The sequence below is a fragment of the Hippoglossus stenolepis genome, chromosome 15 (genome assembly GCF_022539355.2).
Source record: "Hippoglossus stenolepis isolate QCI-W04-F060 chromosome 15, HSTE1.2, whole genome shotgun sequence".
Taxonomy (NCBI): Eukaryota; Metazoa; Chordata; class Actinopteri; order Pleuronectiformes; family Pleuronectidae; genus Hippoglossus; species Hippoglossus stenolepis.
The window spans coordinates 11,780,826-11,794,445 of record NC_061497.1 but is presented as its reverse complement, the minus strand read 5'-3'; the positions used below and the strand labels follow the sequence as shown (position 1 = coordinate 11,794,445).

Sequence of the window (13,620 nt, the reverse complement as noted above, 5' to 3'; positions counted from 1 at the left end):
AGATGTTTGCATGCTGCAGTGACTCCTGTGGTTCTATGGAAACATGTACGCCTTTGACCTGCTGTTCTAGTTAACCTGTGCATGCCTGCATTTTTTGATTTTTGTGCATGAATTCAAACATTCAACATGACACACAAATACAAAACAAACCTATAGTCGCATACAGTCAGGGCACCATGTGTTGAAAGGGCAATGACTCCCACACAGTTCTTTTCACTACTTAAATTGAAGCTGAAATTTCTTTCAAATTGAATGCGATGAAGCTCAGAACCTGAACAACAAAAAACTGTAACTGACCAAAAACTGAGTCTGGACTGTAGAGGAACATTTATCATTTCACTTTGCAACAACAGTGGAGATGAAAACATGAACACAATGTATTTGACTTGACAGAAATGAGTAAGGACAAAGTGGTAGACAACAACAACAACAAGGCATTAAGTAGCATCCTATTAATGAATTGGCTCTGATTCAATAAAAACTATGAATGGAGTTTTATTGATAAGGCCAATTTACATAACACTGAACATGATGAAACAAAACCTAACATGGAAAAACTATTATACCAGAGTGGCAGCTTTGTGGAAGATGCTGTCTCCTCTTTGTACAACCACAGTGCTGAGTAACAACAGTTCAAAAACGGAAAAGGTATATGAAACAACAGATGTAACTTATTTTTCTTGCAATGCTCATGTAACTGAACAATTTTGTGCAATACAGATACAAATTCCCGAACCCGACCCAGAGGAAAATCTGCTCCCCCACAAATTAGGCAAATCAGACACATATTTAAAAAAAATGGATATCAAAACTAAGATTCCCCAAAGGAATTTTTGAACAAAAAAACATCTCTGAAACATCAACGTTAAATTGAAGTTACTGAAGTGGTGTGGTTTGTTTTGAGTTGGCACTGTGGAAACATTTTGTCCAATTCAAGCGTAACATCGTAGATTCGGGGCACTTAATACAGTTTTTATTGTTTCAACATTTTAAAGTTCACAAAACAGATTCTTAACATGACCGTTTCTTTTTTTTTCTTCTTCAAAAACACTGTAAACAACGAGAGAATGCATGGAGGTACTTTCACAGGAAGTGTACCACAAATAAAATCAACTCATCACAAACATTAAGTTTGAAAATTAAAAATTAAAAAGGAAAATAGTTTGTAACAGCAATGAAAGTGTTTAAATTTGAAACCGTTCAGTTCTTGGGCTCAGACTGATCAGAAATTAGATTAATGAGAGTCTTTGGCCTCTGGCTTTACATGAGATCGAAATCAAGAACACTGATCTGGAGTTGAACCAGGCCTCCTCCTGCAGATTTATTTTCAGCCCACTTGGAGAAGAGGAGGAACTTTCCTTCTTCGCTTATGTAACCTGATGAAATTCAGAGCAGGCTAAGTCTGAGTGATCTGTAGCTACGTCTACGGAGGGTTTGACCTAGTCGATCTGAACGTCCCATTGTAATCTGGGATTACACAGTATGTAATCCATGTCTGTATGGCTGTCTCATCGTAAAGGATCTTCTCCACATTTCAGTCTACCCATATAATCAAGAGTGCAAATAAAGGTTACACTGCACGTTATGCAGAGTGAGAATCTGTGCAACTGTCAGAGGATAAAGTTCAGTCGTATGGTATCACACCTTTCAGTACGACGCAGGGACGCTGTCGTGCAAAATGTTCATACTCTATGTTCATTTCTTCATCTTGAGGTCAGCTTCTATGGCACACCGGCGCCCCCTGGTGCCTCCATCCTAGAAGAGAGGAAAAACATCCTGTCAGACCACATTTACCAGTGTTCCACTTAACAGACAGAAGCTGCGCAGGAGTCAGTTTAGCTCTTCACATAGACTTCAGCTCTATCAGAGTGAGTTTTTATAAATTGGGATTTTGATTCTGTTTTGTTTCAGGGAAAAAAAGAAAAAGAAAGTCAAAGTTTTACAGGCTTCAGGATGAGTACTTACAAAAAGAGAAAGGAGGAAGGCAGGAGAAGACATGGAGACAGTGTCCTGCAAGAGGAAAACGATGCACATCAGAGCTGTGACTCAGGGAAAGTCTCAAGAGCAAGAAAGACAGATGAAACGCAGTAGATTCAGTGCGAGGGAAATGTTGAGCTGAGCTTTTAAGAGAGCTACTATTAGAACAGATGTCCTTTTCATAAATTGGCATTTTACCATATGGCCATTTTAAGCATTAACATTTTCATTCCTCACTGCACTGCAATTTGCACGACTTATCCACACATTATGTTTGTCTCTATAGCAGACATATGTTCTTTTCAACTAATTTTCAAAGCATAAGCAGGAAGTTATACAATCATCTTCTACCTTTCAGCCAACTACTGGTTTTAGTTCACAACAGTACACAATGAAAATGCATCAGGTCATATTTCATATTCAAAATATTTAGAGGGCCAGACAAGGTGGTTGCTCAAACACCAGCAACCCGAGCAAACTGTCAAGTGCCAGTTCATTTTCATACTGTTGTGAAATGAGATGAAAACAATAGTTTGCTTTGGTAAATAGTTTTCAGTAATGTTCCTTTACATTATTGCATTATTACATTAACACTCACCATTTTCCAAAGTATAACAAATGTTTTAAAAATACATCTCTTACTTTACAGTCAACCTTTGGCTGAGACTTGTTTGAGATACATAGCTAATCAACTATTTTTCAGTTTCTTTCAACAGTCAAACCTTCCAAGATAAATCAACGCCTGGGTCGACAGCACAGTCAACTTGCCAAAATAAGATTTGCATTCATTTACTGATAGAAAACATTTTGCCTAAAAAAGTTTTCTTATGACAAACAGGTTTTCACTGTGAAAGATTATCTACCAAAGGTTTCAAATCTTTAAAGATGTTCACTCTTCATAGTAAAACCAATGGCCACCTGACAGGACGCCATGTCACACTTTGGAAAATGGCCAGCAGATCTAGTTATGCTTCACTTTCCTCTACCTTTAAGTCAGCCTGTTGTCTCACCCTTGTCTCTTCTTCTGTACTCTCTGCTTTTGTCAAAATTCTAGTGAAGCACCTTGTCAGTCGAGTCCTGTTTGCGTGTGCTCTCACGGCCCCTCAGACTCTTGGCGCTGATGCCCGCCTCGGACGTCTCCATGATGAGCTGGGTGGCGAGAAACTGCTGAATCTGCTCCAGGACGTCACGCTGCATCTCCAGCGCCATGTGGTACACGTCGTGATCCATGCTGTTGTACATGACAGCGTTCTGAAACATCAGCATGATGTCCCTCTGGAACTCAGCGGTCGTCCGGATCAAACCATTCTCTATGTTCTTTTTGATGGTGGCCAGGTCCATGGGCCTGGAGGAGAAAAAAAGAAAGAGTGGTGAAAAGACAGTTCAGTCTTGTGCTGTGAGCTGGTTAATGTTAATGTCAAGTTGTTTTTTAGACATTTTCCAGAGTTTGCCTTTCCCATGTGAAGAACAAAGCAGGAAATTGTCCGGGTCAGACGCGTTTACAACAACAGGAAAATGTCCAGAACATTCTGGCGAGGGGTGATGTCTCTGTAGACCATGAAGGAGGAAGGACATGACGTATAAATTCTGCTACGGAAATCACGTGCTTTTGTTTCTAGCACATTGACACTGGCCCTCATCACCAAAAGCTCTTGAATCTTATCTCTTTCCAATTTGACATCTTCTTTTTGTGTCTTCTTCCTCTTTTTCAACCTGATAGTTGTATTCTTGTGTGTTAGAAACGTCATCATCCTGCACACTTGTTGTGATTCTTCCAGATATTTTCCTGCTGTATTCTCACACGGCTCACTCAGACATGGGACATTTACATTCTCACATTCATCCCATTCAGAAAATGTGCACGTCTGAAAGCAGCTTCAATAATCTAATGTCATTCAGCAAAAAGAAGTGTCTAAATTTGACATATTTGTTATAAAATTCTTAATTAATGGCAAATTGTCTTAAAACAGAATATGACCACAGCTAAAATATTTCATGCTTACCTTTGCACGATACTGTGATATCCAGGTGCAATATCATCGGTTACTGGCTGCAGGAAGACATTAGCGTACCTACAAAAGATTGACATCAATTAAATCTGTTTCGGTATTGAACTAAGAATTTAAAATGAAACTACTGTGTAAAAGAGGCCGAGCATCAGTGGCTAGTGTTACTGTTATGAGTCATATACTGACCTGTGATTGGCTGCTGCACGCCACACCAGCATAATGGCTTTCTTCCAGATTTTGTGAGCCTGTAGAGCTTCTAAGTCCTCGCTGCACACAGAACTGCACGATATCGGTTTATAGGAAGGAAGGTCGTACAAACAGAAAGTATTATCAAACAGAAACCTGGTCTCAACACAAATTCACGTTACGTGTTGACAGAAATGAAACGCATTCTGCTCACACAACATCAAAAGCACCGTCTCTCTGAATGAGTTTCACTCACAACTGCGATGAGGCCGGGCTGCTGGGGATGGAGTCTGCGGTCGTGTGGAGCTGCAGAGATGAGGACGCCGTGTGGAGGCTGTATCCGTCCTCACTCTCACTGGCCGCGGGCTCGAGATCCATGTCGCCGTCCGGCTCGGACAAGAATCCCTCGACCCCATCGCCCTCCTCCTCCCCGCACACTTCCGGCCCGTTGATCTCATTGTCCTCTTTGGAGCTTGAGGCATTCTCTCCTCGCCCGACACTGATTCCATTCTCTGCCTTCATCACCTGCAAAGATAGAGACAGCAATGCAGAGATAAATATAAACCTTAGCGTTCATGACTAGTGTAAAAGCTTCATGTTTGCTCTGTCCTCATCCGGTGTTTTACCTTGGGATGCCTTTCTGTCTGTGGTCTATCTTGTAATACCAACTCTGCAAAGATAGTGAAGATGAATATGGAATTTTTTTGCAAATTGCATGTGAAGAAGCAAGAGAAAACGCACATTTACGCATGACTGTGCATACCTCCATGTGCTTTAGTAGGTCTTAGCTGTGTCCACTTCTCACTCTCACGTTTTATGGCAAAATCCGAGGGAATTTGGCTTTTCGGGTGCATCATCTTTCCAGTTTCTCTCATGGCCTCAGGCCGTGGAGCTGCTCCAGTGGGGCAGTGCTCCAAACTTCTCGAGTTGAATGAGGACGAGCAGCTGATAGGAAGCCTCCTTAATCCCATGGGGAACACTGCGAGACAGTGATTTTGACTGTTGCACAGAGAAGAGAGTGAAGCTGAAGTCTCATCTTGGACTTCTGACACGCCTGTCTTCCCCTCCAGGCTGCAGAGAAGAGATGATGCCTGTGGGACCCCTGTGGGCACTATGTGGTGAGAGTCATGGGGTTGGAAAGGCCCAGCTTCCCAGGCACCAGACACCAGTGCATGGCCATTCTCCTCACACAGGGACAGAGCAGCCTCGACTGCAGCGGCATCCAAAGCATCAGCAGCCTCATCGGCCTGTAGAAGAAGAGAAATGACTTGACTTTTACCATGTCCCCAGATCTCAGCAGTGATGTCGAGGAGTAAACTCCCAGGATTAGTAACTAAAACAAAAATATGCAGATTGTAAAATTATTTCTGTGAATATATAGTACTTCTTCCTTTTGCACCTTGTCTTCAATGATTGCAATAATGTCCCCCACAGTCTTGAGGTCCAGCTCATCTCCCATGTAGGAGACTGTCTCGTCTTCCTCACAGAGACCGGACACTTTATCCTCTGCAGAAACAAACAATTGCATAAGAATAAAAGATTTTCTAGTTTTTAGACTAGCAACTGTATCAGTTTGTAAAACATGTGCTAGTTTTAAAGGGAGTGACAGACAAACTGAGGGTGTGAAACTTAATCCTGCAGCTACAAAGCAGGTGATTTTAAAGATGTGGATCAGTTTAGGCCTTTGCATTGAGCACATACTTGGACACTGATCATTGTGGACAGACCTGTACTCGCTGAGGCAGTGGAGTCAACAGGAAGAAGAGAGGCAGCCGAGAGAGGAGCGCTGGAGACTGAGTTGGTACCGACCATGAAACTTAATGGAGCAGACAACTGCGTGGGACCCGCCTCCAAGAGACGGGACAACATGGGGGCACCTGCAGAGCAAACATCCACACACACTCAGAAACACACATGATGCAGAGGGCAGAGGAAGCAGTGAAGGCTTTAGTTGTCTACGGTTAGCATGCTGATATAGAAAGAATGCATGCATTTAGCATTCAAGGAGTAAAATGAACAAATATAAAACCATAAAGATCGAATACTGCAATTATTTTGTGAGACATCTATTTTCTTTTTGACAGGAATTTTTTTTTGTAGATTTATATAAAGGAAATTAACTGTTTAAATACACAGGACTCAAATGTGGTGCATGAGTCTTTATCAGTTATGAATGCAAATCCAACACGGTGTCCGTACCTGTTGCCTGAGAGAGAGGTTGACTCGGCAGAGCCAGCTGCAAGTCATGTGCTGCGATCATGTTACCAGAGGACACGTCACCATCACCGATCTGTCACGTAAACACATACAAACAAATCTATTATTCAACAAAATTACCAGGAAATGGTTTCTGAGTCGCACATTATGTCAAATTCACTAAGAAGGCCCCTTATGAGTTTTCTATGTATACTACACAATTCTATAAATGCCTGTAAGCCATATCATTTCTACACTTGACTGTAAGCTCTGTGTAGGTACAGTCAGCAGAGCGAGTCAGACCAGAAACATTTCCACAGGAATGTAGTGAGGCAAAGATCTGGAAAAAGATTAAAGTGCTTTAAAGATAGATAGCTCTTAGATAAAAAATAAAAACATGTTTATAACCACAAGAACATGTTAAAATGGCATTCAAAAGAAAATAAAATAAAAAAGAAATACAATTATGTAAAAAACTGAAAAGAAAAACTGGTAAAAATTATAAAAGTGGAGGAGTGCGAGTGCAAGATGTAGCCAAAGGCTGAAGTAAAGAGAAATGCTTTTCTTTTAAAGATGAACTAGCTTCTCTCATACCAGCAGTCTGTTTAGAGGGTAGTTTACAAAAGCTGCATCTCCGATTTTCTTTAGTCTGTTGTTGGGAACCTCTAATAGATTTGCTGCTGATGATCTCAGTGTTCTAGTGGGGACATAGTTAACTAGAGAGTCAGCTATGTAACTCGGTCCTAGACCATTCAGAGCCATGTATGTAAGGAGGAGAACCTTAAAGTGAATCCTGTGTGTAACAGTCAACCAGCGCAGAGCAGCTAGAACTGGACTAATGTGTTCTTTCCACTTGGTTCTGGTTACAAGCCGAGCTGCAGACTTAGAGTTAAATAAAGGCCTGGGGAAGTGTTTTTGCAGAACATACTTTTGAATATAAAATGTCATCACACTATTTTATGTAATTGGACATTTGTCTGAAAATGTGTCATAGTTAGACCATTAACTCTTGAGTTATGGCCAAATATGTATTTGGTCAAGGTCACAGTAACATCGACCTTTGTCCTGTGATAACACAAATTGAATTTGTTCCAAGGCATTGCTGAGAAAAGTATATATAGTACATATTCAACAAACTATATGAGTCTGCAAGTATAGTTCCATAAACACTGTACACATATGTGCATGATGTGACTTCTGACTGTAAATGTGTACAGATGGATGGGAAATCCAGAAGTATGGATTTGAATATAATATATGAATATAATAATGTAAAACACAGAACTAGCCAGACAGTTGCAGGAGTTGTTTCCAACATCACACAAGGATATAAGACACACATATAGGATGAATGTTCAAAATATAGATTTGATCAACTGAGATGATATAAAATATCCAAACGCTGGATGGTTAAAGCCCAACAATAATATAAATAATGTGTTCCAAATTAAATACATTTGAAAAATGACTAAAATCTCAATACAACTGGAAAAACAAACTACATCTAACAAAACCACAAAGAAGAGTGGACGATCAATATGAGTAAATGCTTCCTAAATGCACTCTTACTACAAGTGATTACACACTCTCAATTTACCAGTCTGGAATTAGAGGCCAAGATGTTGCCTTTCTTCAGTAACTCTGACAAGAGTGGAGACGGTGGTGGTGTGGCCTTCTGGCACAGGAGCTTCTTTTGGGTGAGGTCGTCCAGAAGTGACGCCTGGTTGATGTCTTCAATAGAAAGTCCAGAAGACTCCGAAAATGTCATGAACCTGGACGATCCCGAAGCCTTAGAAGGAGGAGGAAAAGTGAAGTCATTATTCACAGATCAATCCGAGAAGGTTTTCATCCCTCAATCTGTGAGTGTCTCTAATGTGTCTCTGCCTCCCCTGAGGGAATGGTCAGGAATATTGGATCCTTTTCTGAATGATGATTAATAAAGTTATAGTCTAATGTCTTACAGCAGTGCTGCCAAGTTACAATGAGGGACAGAAATACAGATCACTAATATGAGCCAGCAGCAACAAACTCTTGCTTTTAAATGTCTCGAGAGGAGAAAAAAAATCCCCATTACCCTTGAACCTTCAGAGACTCACATTCTTAATAGATCCAAGATCCAGTGTCAAGCTCTCGAGGGGGTCACCTGGTGAGAACTCCTGGCTTGGGGAGCCGCAGCCTGAGGGCGAATACACGTCGGGCACTCGCTTGGTTGTGCCCTTTGCCACCTTTCTGGCTGGAGGAGGGAGGGGCGGCGAAGAGAAGAGATTCTCATCAGTCACGTAAAAATCAGTCATAAGTTATTTTTCCTGTACAGTTTATATTATCTGCATTTTGCTACAGTTATACAGTAAAAATCCTCCGCGTCTAAAATCTGTTGTGCTTCGGGCTGAGGCCAAATAACATATAATGCTTAAAGGTAGGGTTGGTGCGCTATTCGTAAACACTTTTTTTCCTCTTTGTTGAAAATCCTCTTCACGTCCCGATAACCATCAATAAATAAATGTCACCAACCAATGTGCCTGTCTGTGCTCTGACTGCACATAACTGGAGTCCTCACAAGCCCCGAAACACGACTGAAGCAGAGACGATAGTCAGATTTTAGCGAGCAAGTCATGGAAAAGTCGGCTTCTAGCAGTTCACGTGCGCAGCTTTGACGTGAGGACAGATGGAAGGGGGCGGGGTGTATCGGTTGCAAGTGTAGCCTGCTCTTCCAGGATTACGAACCCTAGATTTAAAGGTTCAGTGTGTAGAATTTGGTGACATCTAGTGGTAAGGGTGCATGTTGCAGCTGAACACCCTTCACCTCACCCTCCCCTTCCAAACATGGAAGAGAACCTGTGGAAACCTTCCGTTGTCATAAAAACTCAAAAGGTGTTTGGTTTGTCCAGCTTGGACGACTGTAAAAAACATGGCGGCCTCTGTAGAGAGGACCCACTCCCGATGTAGATATAAAGTATTTTTATGTAAAGGCTCCATTCTGGGGTAAAGAAAACAACAATTCGTACAAGTTAGATGAAACACACTAGTGAAAACATCACTAGGATTATTTTAAATTCAATTTCTACCAATAGATCCCTTTCACCTAAATCTTACACATTGAACCTTTAAAGCAAACACTGAAGACTGAACAGCTGAAGTGAAACAACACAACCCCCCCCTTCAAAGTGAAGGAGATAGATACCCTGAAAAGCAGCATCTGTGTTTTTTCTTTTCCACTCGGCTTCTTCCTCCTCCGCTTTCTTCTTCCTGACAGACACACATAAGATCATTTAATTTAGCCTTGTTATTGGACTGTTTAATGTATAAGCTTGACAAATAGAAAAAGAAATGAACTGTATTATTGTGTAAACTGATGAAATAGGAAGTTTTGTTTCTTACTGCCGTATTCCCTCCCATAGCCCTTGTAGTTTGGAATCTAGATGTCCTGCTTTAATCAGCTCAGCCTCTCGCTTCAGCTTCCTGTGAAAACACCATATCAACACATCTCAGTCATGCAGTTTATAACTCAATTACTATGTGGTTGTTTTGACAGTGTTATGTCCATGCTGTCAAAAGCTATGCTTGCGTACCTGTGCTTGTCCTGAGTTTCTTTGATTAGCTTTTTGAGTTCATCGATCCTGTCGGTCGTCAGCCTGCGCACTATCACATCTTCCACCGTCTCCACCACTTCACCTTTCTCCCCACGCTTCCTCCTGCAGTTAACAAATTCATTATTACTGTAAAACATTGGATTCTGGCATTCTAAAACAGCATGAAGCTCATCGACTTAAGCTTGCAAGTCTACAAAAAAGCGTGATCGAGGTCACTTGTGTGCTCACTTTGGGGCGTCTGTTGCTTCCAGGAGCTCAGAGTACTTTGAGGCGCAGTGCTGTGAGGAGAAGAGGATTAGCATTGTGACGCGACAAAATAATACTGTGGCAAACTTCCTGCAGAGATCATGAGTTGGGTTTTTGTGTTGTAAAGCAGAATTGGATACTGGTTGTGTCGTACCTTCTGAGAGAACCAGTCAGGTGGCCGCCCAGGTTCTGCAAATGGTTTGATGGCTCGACTGACAGATACCCTGGTGAGGTGAAGAAATGTTGTAAGATTAACTGAGATTACATACAGATTTAGTACACAATGGCCTATTATTTCTTTCCTAGTTTATTACCTCTGCCCGAGGCTGTAAGGGAGCGGCGGTGGACTAGTGGTTAGAAAAAGGGACATCAGACTGGACGGTTGCTGGTTCAAGGCCACGGACTGGCAAACAAACCTGGACCGGAGAATGGACCAGACCTAAATCTGTTCGAGTCCAAAAGGACAGATTGACTCTCCCGATTTCACTGTCTAAGTTCCCCTGAGCAAGGCACCTTACTCCCCTAACATCTGCTCCCTGGGCGCTTTCCATAGCTTCCCACTGTTCCGTGTGCTGTGTTCACACGGATGGGTTAAAAGCAGAGGGTATATATAGAGCTTTTATTGCGGGACAATAAAGGAATCTTTACCTCTGTAATGTTTTGTTTGTTTGTTTGTGAGCGAGATTGTGCAAAGTCTTGTTTTTATCACTTTCTTTATCACTTTGATCTACATCTATGAGTGTGTGCAATTGAGTGCAGCTTAATATAAGGAGACTGTTGGCATTTGGCAGAGGTACCCCTTTACTGAGTGCCACTCTAGTAACTGTCGTAAAATCATTTTTATTCTCTGTCTCAATTCCTCTTGATTCTAAATCTATTCTGTCAGGGCGGCTTTGGCTCAGGAGGTAGAGGCGGTCGTCCACAAAGCAAAAGGCCGGTTCGATCCTCGGCGCCTCCGCTCTGCGTGCCAAAGTGTTCTGGGGCAAGACACTGAAGACCCCAAATGGCCTCGGATGGCTGCGCTGTCAGTGGGTGAATGGGACTTGTGGTGTAATGCACTTTGATTGGTCGATGAGACTATAAAAGCTCTATATATACACGGCCCATTTACCTTTTATTATTTCAGGGGGCATTTTACTTATTCATGCAAAAATGGATGCATGCAAGTATGCAAAACCAAAGCCTGCTGCAGGCACGTGGCACCATTATGAATAGTATGTCCTCCCCAAAAATAATTTTATCTATCTATCTATCTATCTATCTATGATCAGGGGGCTTCTTAGTGAATTTTTTGTCTGCTCTTGATCCTGTTTTTAACCCAGTGACTTTTATTGTTGGTCTATTATTCATTTACGTGTGAACCACTGGATTTCCCTCAGGGGGTGAATAAAGCATCTATCTATTTGTCTGTCTGTCTGTCTGCCTGTCTGTGATGGGGGGTCTTCTTTGTGATTTTTTTGTCTGCTCTTGACCCTGTTTTTAACATGACTCTTATTGTTGGTGTATTTATGTGTGAGCCACTATCTATCTATTTATATATCTATCTATCCACCCTGCCATTCAGCATGTGACAGGTTTATACATGTTCAAACCACCTATGACTAAATCATAGGCGTGCAAAACATGTGGTTTTGCACGAGACAAAGAACTATTGGACTGGGAACAGTACCAGTTCTGGTGTCCGCTCTTCATGACAGATGTGGCCAAACACAGCTTCTCCCTCACTGACCATGGCTCCGTTGGTCCGATGACGTGCAGCTTGTGTTCTGCAGACGTGGGGGAAAATGGTCAAAAAAAAAACAACGACACACACTTTGAACACAGTGGATTCACGGAGCCTGCACATCACGCATGTTGAATTGCTCCGCCAGCTAATCCATCTACAGGATTGTTAATCTCTGTGAACTCTGGCACCTCCAGCTGCCCTCCACCATGCCCGGCTATTCTCATTGTCATCGGGCACACGGGGAGCGTGGTGGTGGGTGGGTGGGGGGGGGACAGCGGCCGCTAACACGAGTGTAAACAGAGGTGTCAACTCGTCCTGACAGCCATTGATCGCCTCCCGCTCCCCTGCAGGGGAACCGGAGGCGGCCGCGCAGGAAGTTTAGCGGCGTTCCCGGCCGACGCTAACGGATAGCATGCACCCGACCCCCGCCGCACACTCACTTCCAACCCCGTTTGCCATCTTCCTGTCATCCCGACATGATGCCATTCATCTCGGTGCAGACACAGACCCGCAGACAACGACGGCCCGACATGAAAACGTGGACATCGGTGAAAAGTCACGTTGAGGGAAAGTGGAGGCTTTTTCTTTCTGTCTCCACGCCGAACCACCGCCGTGCGTTAGAGTCCCAGTCTTTCTACGAGTCTTTGCTTATATACTGGAGGATGGAGCAGCTAGCTTGAATGCTACACGGGGCTTTCTTTGTTGACAGTCGGAGGAATCTCGCGTTAACCTCGACAGTCGAGAAATAACTGAGTTTAATGTAGAGCTCAGTGAAGGGATCCACTGTTCGAACACGCCCACCACCACAGTAAAGATGGTACAACCCGGGGGGGCCCGGGTTATTATTCTTAACCTCGCCAACTTTGTTTGTTTTGCAGTAAATATGGTTATTTCTCTTTATGATAGTAAAACACGTGAAAAATATTAAAGCAACAGATCCTTTTTATTTTTTGTTTACCATAAAGGCTCAAAAGTATGGAGGCTACACGGTGCCACGTTTTGCTGACTGGAGAAACCTGACCACACTTATACAACTATAGTAATAATTCATATTTGACATCATTACATCGCATGCACTTAATTTATACAACAGGTAATAGAAATTTACCTCAGCCTGTATACATGTAACATACCCTATATGGAAGGTTTAAACTGCCAAACAACAACAAAAAATAGATTAAATGCAATCCAATACACGTCTTTAATACCATGTCATAAGTAACTTACAGCATTGAATTTCTCAATGCTGAATATAGCATTGATTTAACTTTGAAATTTCATTGGGGTCATGTTTTTGGAGGTCGAATTTTCAACGCTAAATAACATTTAGTAAATTTTAGTATTTCTTTGATTTTTTCAAAGAAATGCCAACATTGATTTAATATAGATTTTTTTTTTTCCAGCTGCATTGCCAATGTCGGTCCATCCATACGGTGGCCCTAAGAGCTCAACAAGCTGCAAAAACACACAACACAGGCAAACTCAGAAAACATCTTCAACTTGACACCGGAAATGTTTCCAGGGGACCAGAAAAAGTGATGAACCTGGCTGAAGTTCAATGCTTTGTGAAGTTATTGAAGTCTGCTATACTCGTCAGTGGTGATGGAACTTCACAAAGCATTGAACTGCAGCCGGGTTCATCACTTTATTGGGTCCCCTGGAAACAATTACTTTTTCATGTGGTTAAAAT

General features: G+C 42.2%; 1 protein-coding gene across 6 annotated transcripts; it reads right to left on the bottom strand.

The window, feature by feature from the left end:
• Positions 1 to 315: 315 nt before the first annotated feature.
• LOC118121861 (bromodomain-containing protein 8) lies at positions 316 to 12,758 on the bottom strand. 6 transcript variants are annotated; one of them, XR_004698407.2, is made up of 20 exons: positions 12,371 to 12,757; positions 11,874 to 11,970; positions 10,359 to 10,428; positions 10,187 to 10,236; positions 9,938 to 10,060; positions 9,747 to 9,827; positions 9,550 to 9,614; positions 8,465 to 8,601; positions 7,966 to 8,157; positions 6,372 to 6,462; positions 5,900 to 6,049; positions 5,572 to 5,678; positions 4,936 to 5,419; positions 4,799 to 4,842; positions 4,429 to 4,697; positions 4,173 to 4,265; positions 3,981 to 4,049; positions 2,988 to 3,322; positions 1,966 to 2,010; positions 316 to 1,755 (listed from the first exon to the last, which is right to left on the bottom strand). XR_004698407.2 is itself a non-coding variant. In XM_035178067.2 (20 exons), exons 1-20 carry the CDS (start codon positions 12,414 to 12,416, stop codon positions 1,696 to 1,698), a joined length of 2,556 nt encoding a protein of 851 aa, XP_035033958.1. In that variant the 5' UTR covers positions 12,417 to 12,758; the 3' UTR covers positions 316 to 1,695. The 6 variants fall into 6 exon arrangements, 3 of the variants coding, with proteins under 3 accessions (XP_035033958.1, XP_035033960.1, XP_035033959.1); XM_035178067.2 differs by having other exon boundaries at positions 3,040 to 3,322; positions 12,371 to 12,758; XR_004698408.1 differs by having other exon boundaries at positions 1,698 to 1,755; positions 2,964 to 3,322.
• Between the last annotated feature and the right edge of the window lie 862 nt (positions 12,759 to 13,620).